Source organism: Ictalurus furcatus, chromosome 28 (assembly GCF_023375685.1).
Source record: "Ictalurus furcatus strain D&B chromosome 28, Billie_1.0, whole genome shotgun sequence".
In the NCBI taxonomy this organism is placed as follows: Eukaryota; Metazoa; Chordata; class Actinopteri; order Siluriformes; family Ictaluridae; genus Ictalurus; species Ictalurus furcatus.
This window is the reverse complement of record NC_071282.1, coordinates 10,082,316-10,089,902: the sequence shown is the minus strand read 5'-3', so window position 1 is coordinate 10,089,902 and position 7,587 is coordinate 10,082,316. Positions and strand designations below refer to the sequence as shown.

At 37.7% G+C, this 7,587-nt stretch overlaps 1 protein-coding gene across 2 annotated transcripts; it reads left to right on the top strand.

Moving 5' to 3' along the window:
* The first annotated feature begins 2,560 nt into the window (after positions 1–2,560).
* zgc:55461 (beta-tubulin family protein) lies at positions 2,561–5,641 on the top strand. 2 transcript variants are annotated; one of them, XM_053618099.1, is made up of 4 exons: positions 2,561–2,713; positions 3,077–3,185; positions 3,297–3,407; positions 4,454–5,641. In XM_053618099.1, exons 1-4 carry the CDS (start codon positions 2,657–2,659, stop codon positions 5,512–5,514), a joined length of 1,338 nt encoding a protein of 445 aa, XP_053474074.1. In that variant the 5' UTR covers positions 2,561–2,656; the 3' UTR covers positions 5,515–5,641. The 2 variants fall into 2 exon arrangements, with proteins under 2 accessions (XP_053474074.1, XP_053474075.1); XM_053618100.1 differs by lacking the exons at positions 2,561–2,713; positions 3,077–3,185; positions 3,297–3,407 and adding an exon at positions 3,464–4,250.
* Positions 5,642–7,587: the final 1,946 nt, after the last annotated feature.

Here is a 7,587-nt window from a genome sequence, read left to right as displayed (position 1 = left end):
TAATGCATCACTGACTTGTCCTGTGTAAACACCTGATTCACCCTAATAGTACAAGTAAAGGCAAAAACAAAAGTGGAAGTGCTGTGATCAATGATTACTGTTAGCCTGAAGTTGATTCTTTTCCAATAAAGTGTCCCAAAGTATTCTATTCCTCTTACACTACAGCAAGTTGCCAATGTTTCTGTTAAAGAATGATGTCATATTTGTTTTATTTTATGTAATGAAACCTCCATGAAACAAGTTAATTCGTGTTATCACTTAAATTATAAGAGGTTATTTTAACACCAAGATCAGCTTGTAAATTGGACATAGACAAATTTCTTGTCAGTATCTAAAGAACTCACCTAAGATTCTTAATCAAATAAACGGCTTCATTAAATCTGATATATATTCTCCATTCATGCTGTACTTTTCCATAATCATTTGTTTCCACCTTCGATGATGAACAAGGTGTTTTTCTTGGGCTGACCAACAGCTACATTGTATTGGAGATTGACCTCATTTGCCCAACTGATAAATGTAATCTTAACTGATAAATTTAATCCTCCTTGTAGATTAAATTTTTCATTATCTGAAAGTCAGACATTATAATCAAAGGAATATTCCAAATTATACGTCTAAACCAATAAATAGATACCTTTTTAAGAAAAAATTCCTCACTTGTGCATTTTCCCTGTATTTAATATCCATTTTTCTTGCTCATATCTATACCCCACAATGCTGACTATAGGGAGGTAAGGCTGTGAAAACATGTCAGAAGTCTTTGTCAGACATGGTTTGGGAGGAGAACCTACATAGGATTTCAAAGTGTTACACTGACTTAAAATATAGATTGATACAATTCAAAGTTCTTCATAAGTTACATCACTCAAAAACTAAGCTACATTTATAGTTCTGTATCCCCATTTTCTGACAAAGTGTAAAAGAGCTGGGAAAGTAGTACTTGTTTTTGATTTATTATTTGTTCTCTTGTTGTTGATTAAAAAAAGCCTTAAATAAAATATTTTAAATAATATCTTGTCAATATCAAAATCTGTAATTTATATTTGATTTGCACTGTACTATGCTGTTAAATAAAGACATGTTAAAAAGTATTCTTTGTATTTGAGAACATTTCATTATTTTTACATGGAGGCAATGAAGCTCTCAATGTGGAGGTAGAAATAATTTAGTAGAGAGCCCTACTCTTCAAAACATAAGCTATAAATCTTTAACCTGTATAATATTTAACTGTAACTTTCAGCCAGCAGACTACCTATACATGAAACATAATAGAAATGTAGTATATTTTCACTGATAAATGATAATAATGGTAATGCAGTCTGTGTTTAAGGGTGGGCTGGAGCAGAAGGTCCTGTAAATGAGAGGAATGCAGGGTTTACTTAAGGCTCTTAAGTAGGCGGTGGGCCCTAAGGAACAAGTGTCCTAGGTGGGAGGGCATTGATCTGGAGTACAAAATTTTTACTGGGCTGGAGTGTGACATCTTATTCGATGTCAGGAAAAGAACTCAAGCTTGAACTACTTATCAATAAAAACTTTAAAAGAATAAATGAATGACACAGTACTTTTTTAAACATCTCAGCAGCCAGTTCTTACTGTGAACCTGGATTTGATGTAGCAACCCTACAACAGACTGAGCAAGTCCAAACAGGCCCTCTCTTTCCTAATAACAATACAAATGCTAGTTTGGCATAACCTGATATCCGTAATAATCATCTGCTTATTGTACAGAAGTATCTAGTTACCAAAAACACAAAAGGGTTTCTATGGGAGCTCACAATGCTGTAACCCTTGGAGACTAGTGATGTGTGGTTTGCTCTCAATGGTCACATAGAAGAATCGTCTCAAAGAGTAGACTCGTTTGTGTGAGTCGTTTGTTCGTTCATTTGTTAAATTTATTTACTGGATATAGGCAATGTAACTGCTTAAACACCTCCATGAAAATATCTTTACATCATTTGAGCTGTTTGTTTGCACAAATGGTGTGTTGGACTCAATGTGTCTGAGGGAAGTTAATGCACGTAGCAGGATAAATGGAAATAAATCTTTATACTGAAGCACAGATAAAACAGAACACAACAACAGTGCAGGGATGCTTATTGTTTTTATGGATGTACATGTGTGGTCCCTTGTTGAAACAGTTATTCAAATGCATTGTACAGTATATAATGCAATGTAAAGTAAAGTTTGTTTTGTTTGTTTGTTTTTGTTTGTTTGTTTGTTTTTTGTTAATTGGAGGGTGGAGTAAGATTTCATTAAACAATTTCAGCCATAGTTGGACAAAGAAGAACCTTTATAAATATCGAAAACAATGTAATTGAGCCATTTGGAATCGAAAGAGTCGGCTCGTATTGGTGAGCCGAGCTGAGTCTGAACTGATTCACAAAAACGAGTCAGAATTCCCATCACTATAGAGACGGAACGCATTTTTTTGGTGGCCAATCACAGTCCGTGATACACATGCTTATTCTTGAGTCCCAATAGGAGTCCGTTAAATAATGATTGACGTTTAGTTTAGCCACTGACGTTCGATGACGTTTCTGAAGGGTTCCTTTAAATCCGCGTAACGGCTGCCCCTTGGCAGATTTTCATTGGTGTCAACAAGGACGCGAGTGTGTTTGAGGTCACAGTTTGTGTTTGGGAAACGCTTCTCAAAATGAGAGAAATCGTTCACCTGCAAGCTGGTCAGTGTGGGAATCAAATTGGTGCAAAAGTAAGTTTAAAACGTGAATATTATGCAATTGTTATTATTTAGTTTTATTAATTGCTTAACTTCAGGGCGAAAAAGTGGTCGTTGGAAATGTCTGGGTTACTTTGCAACAAGAATGTTAGGCCGCAGCAGTTGTCGATGGGTTAACCATTTAAGCTACTTTTCTCTTGTTTAATTGAACGTTAACTACGACGTGGCTGTTTATTTCAGGTTTATAGTCGAAAACAGCTTCTTTTTTGTTTTTATGTGAAATGGCTGCCGATGACTTGACTGCGCTGCTCGAGCTAGCTTGCTAACGTTACAAACATGCTGTAGTAACCGCTGACTATAATAACGGTCTGGTTTTGTAATTTGATGCTGTTGTAGTTTTGGGAGGTGATCAGTGATGAACACGGGATCGACCCGACCGGTACCTACCACGGTGACAGCGACCTGCAGCTGGAGCGGATTAACGTGTATTACAACGAAGCCACTGGTAAACCCGGCTATTCATAGCTTCACCTTTTGTCCAAATAAGCTTACGGTTTCATTGCCCACCTTAAACGCTTAACTGGCCGTAGTGAAAGTGTGTCCTGTGGTGAAACAGGTGGAAAATATGTTCCCCGGGCTGTACTGGTGGACTTGGAGCCAGGGACCATGGACTCTGTAAGATCTGGTCCTTTTGGCCAAGTGTTCAGACCAGACAACTTCGTGTTTGGTGGGTGACCTCTATCATTTTATTTTTAATGATTGAAATAAAAAAAAATTATACTTGTTTGCTCATCTCCTTTGTCATATTGTGCATGATCTGGGTGTACTGATCACATTGTGATTTTAGGTTTTTTCCCCTTCCTCTGAATTTTGGCTAAATGGTGGGATGATTAAAAAAGAAAAGTAATAGTAATAGACTGTTTGCAAAGACATGCCCAGTTTCTGTAAGCCAATCAAATTCTGATTTGCTAATCTCCATACCCAAATATGCAGTTTCACTCAAATAAGTCCCATTTCCTTTACATATTGTCTTCAGATCCTTCACAGTAATTCAATATTGTGCCAACAACTTGCCTAATGCCTTTTTAGACAATGTTATCACATGCACAGTGCATGAATGCATGAGTTTCTGTATCCAGGGAGTTTTGGAGCAAGTAAGATGTAGGATTTCCTAAATGATTAAATACATGAATGAGCAAAGTTTTACTCTTCAGAATCCTTCAAAATATTGTAAGACTTCATCTGCTGTTGAACCCCTGAGTGTAAACTAAGTATTTCTTACATGGCCTTTAAACTGCTACTGAAATAAAAGGTTCTTCTAGTTGGTGGTGGGGGGAGATGGCTGGATACAGATGTAAAATATCTGCCCTAAAGTAATATTTTGCCCAACATGAACACAACTTATTATCTTGTCTGGCCACCTTTTTGTTATGCTCATAAGCAATGCTGAATGAGTGGATGAATGCAGGCAGAGTGTCCTCTCTGCCTCAATATAATGCAAATCTAGAGAAGTCAGGGAAAGAAATGCAAGGTGACATTGAAGAATTTAATTAGATCTTTCTCATTTTAGGTATGTAGGTCACAACCAATGTATACAACATAGTTCTTAAGGTGTATCTAGAAAGTTCTGAAAAATGCATTCGAAGATTTGGATATTTTCTTTTTGACAGTAATGCATGTATCACACTTGTATAGGTCACTTTAATTGTTTAAGATGGCATGTTTGTGGTGCCTTTATATTGTAATTTAGCCGTATTGTCCTGCTATTCACAGGTCAGAGTGGGGCTGGAAACAACTGGGCCAAAGGCCATTATACTGAAGGTGCTGAGCTGGTGGACTCGGTGCTGGATGTTGTGCGTAAGGAGGCTGAGAGCTGTGACTGCCTACAGGGCTTCCAGCTCACTCACTCCTTGGGTGGGGGCACCGGATCAGGCATGGGCACGCTGCTCATCAGTAAGATCCGTGAGGAGTATCCCGACCGCATCATGAACACATTCAGTGTTGTGCCGTCTCCTAAAGTCTCTGACACTGTGGTGGAACCCTACAACGCCACTCTGTCTGTGCACCAACTGGTGGAGAACACTGACGAGACGTACTGCATTGACAATGAAGCACTTTATGACATCTGTTTCCGCACTTTAAAGCTCACAACTCCCACTTATGGAGATCTCAACCACCTTGTTTCTGCCACCATGAGTGGTGTAACCACCTGCCTCCGTTTTCCTGGGCAGCTCAATGCTGACCTGCGAAAACTGGCTGTCAATATGGTGCCCTTCCCTCGTCTGCACTTCTTTATGCCTGGTTTTGCCCCACTCACCAGCAGGGGGAGCCAGCAGTACCGTGCACTCACCGTGCCTGAACTAACACAGCAGATGTTTGATGCTAAGAATATGATGGCGGCGTGTGATCCACGCCATGGCCGCTACCTGACTGTGGCCGCTGTCTTCCGGGGCCGCATGTCTATGAAAGAGGTGGATGAGCAGATGCTCAATGTGCAAAACAAAAACAGCAGCTATTTTGTGGAATGGATCCCCAACAATGTCAAGACAGCTGTATGTGACATCCCACCAAGAGGGCTTAAGATGGCTGCCACCTTCATTGGCAACAGCACAGCCATCCAGGAGCTGTTCAAGCGCATCTCGGAGCAGTTCACAGCCATGTTCAGGAGAAAGGCCTTCCTGCATTGGTACACAGGAGAAGGAATGGATGAGATGGAGTTCACTGAGGCAGAGAGCAACATGAATGACCTTGTGTCTGAGTACCAGCAGTACCAGGATGCCACAGCTGAAGAGGAGGGCGAGTTTGAGGAAGAGGCAGAAGAGGAATTGGCATAAAGATGTTAATCTTTCACATGTTCACACTTCCACAATTTCCATGTTTTTCTGTTCCTTGAAATTGATATGAAGTTCAGTTAACTCCACCTTTGTACTTTCAAACTTTCTAATAAATGTTTAAACTGGGCAGCTTGGCTCATTCTTTTGTTAATTTTTAATTAAATCATTCAGCAATTTGCAGTCCCATGTCCTTTTTTTAGTTCTCATGTAGTTGCACAGATTTATCAATATTATATTTACATTTTTTGCCTCGACTGAATTCTAACCCCAGATATAATTTTTACATAAAGCATATATTAAAATTGTTGTGAAATTGGGCTTGAAATCAAAATGAGATCAAGGGTGTTTATTTCTGGTGCTGCTTAATTGAATAAACCTGGTCACACAGTTGGGGGGGGGGGGGATCTATGTGAATACTGCAAGAAGCTTCATCAGCTATACATAATCTTTATTTCCCATAGTTTTATATGAATGTGAAGTCAGGGGCTGCTATAGTGTGTAGAGGAAATTAAGTTAAAAAAAATTTTAACTTTAATTTGACCTTGATGTTAAATAAAAATGCTCACTTTATTATGAATATGATTACCTTCCCCACCCCTGACCCTGTGTAGGATAAACAATATGGAAAATGGCAGGATAATTATTACATGTAATGATTGTGTTAGATGTAATACATGGCAATAATGCAATGATAGTTTTTTTTATTGTTATTAATTCAAATTATAGAAATATTTAAACACTTCAGGGGTAAAGGCAGGCTGGATGGAAGAACATTCAGTGTCCATACCACCATTAAATGTGGCCTACAAATGGTAAAAACAGGAATAAAACACAAATCGATGAATATTTTTTTTGTCAAAAATGCTCTATCTTTTCAGGGCCACATGTCTTACAACAGATTGGCTATACCTAAACATACACACTACAGTACTAACTAGTATTTAAAAATGGCATGTAACCTATAGCATAATTCAGAATTGTTTTGGAAGTTAGTAGGCACATTAGGTGTATTTCTCCAGCAGATGGGGCTATTGTTTTAATCTTGAACTACTACTACCTGAGCATTTTTATAGGGTCTAAAAATTTGAATCTGTTATTAAAAATTGATTTGATTTAATCGCGTATGAAGACTAGGCAGGAAATATAAGCCAAGACACATTCTTTATTAATGTACATTTTAATTCTGAAATATTTTAAGAACAGAAACAACAGTAATGTGTAACACATGGAGTCATCATAGTATCTTTTAGTCATTAAGAGACATTAAATCAGTGTTGTCATAAATTGATCCATGAATATATTTCAGTTTCATACAGGGATTACAGAAAAGTTCTCTGTTTGCAATAACATATTCTTCAGTGAAAAGTTTTAACTTTTTTTAGTTTGTTTTGTTTTTGATAGCTGCTGCTGGTAGCAGGGATGACAAAAGGTACAGGGAGCGAAAGCCACAAAAATGAACAAACATTTTCATCTAATGTATTTGAAAACAAGAACATTACTGTAAATTGTACCAGCATGATTTCACTTAAGAGACCAGTTCAGCATTGTAGTAACTCTAGGGGGACCCCCAACATCATGGGGGATAAATGGGTCATTTATCCCAGACATGTAGAGGTTGGGGGTCTAGGGGATCAACTGATAGGGAATAAGAGTATCTGATCAAAATAAGTTGGTGAAAATGTACAGTATTGTGCAAAAGTCTAGGCACCTTTTCTTTTAGTACAAACTTTGTTACAGATTTTTATTTTATGACTTCTACATTATTGAGTCATTACAAAAACATTTCAGATTTCAAAAGATGAAATTAAATGAAATATTACAGAAAAGTGTTTGTATGTCAGTAAAGAAAGCAGCATATTATGTAAGAGACATGTTTCAGACAAAAAAAACAAAAAAAACAATGAAGGCTGCTGGATTTTGCTGCAAAAATAAGAAGCACGTGCAACAGTGAAAGTCTTCAGAAGAACCGTGTCTGGTTCTGCAAGATGCTCAATAAAACTTACAGCTCATTTCCTTATAAAACTGCACAAACTGTACCTGAGATTACCTTCTTTTTTCTTTAAAGCAAAGGGT

Excerpts from the sequence above, each read along its gene's own strand:
- zgc:55461 (XM_053618099.1), top strand. The coding sequence starts at position 2,657 with ATGAGAGAAATCGTTCACCTGCAAGCTGGTCAGTGTGGGAATCAAATT. Across the intron at positions 2,714-3,076 it reads GGAATCAAATTGGTGCAAAA|TTTTGGGAGGTGATCAGTGA; the intron begins GTAAGTTTAAAA and ends ATGCTGTTGTAG. Across the intron at positions 3,186-3,296 it reads GTATTACAACGAAGCCACTG|GTGGAAAATATGTTCCCCGG; the intron begins GTAAACCCGGCT and ends GTGGTGAAACAG.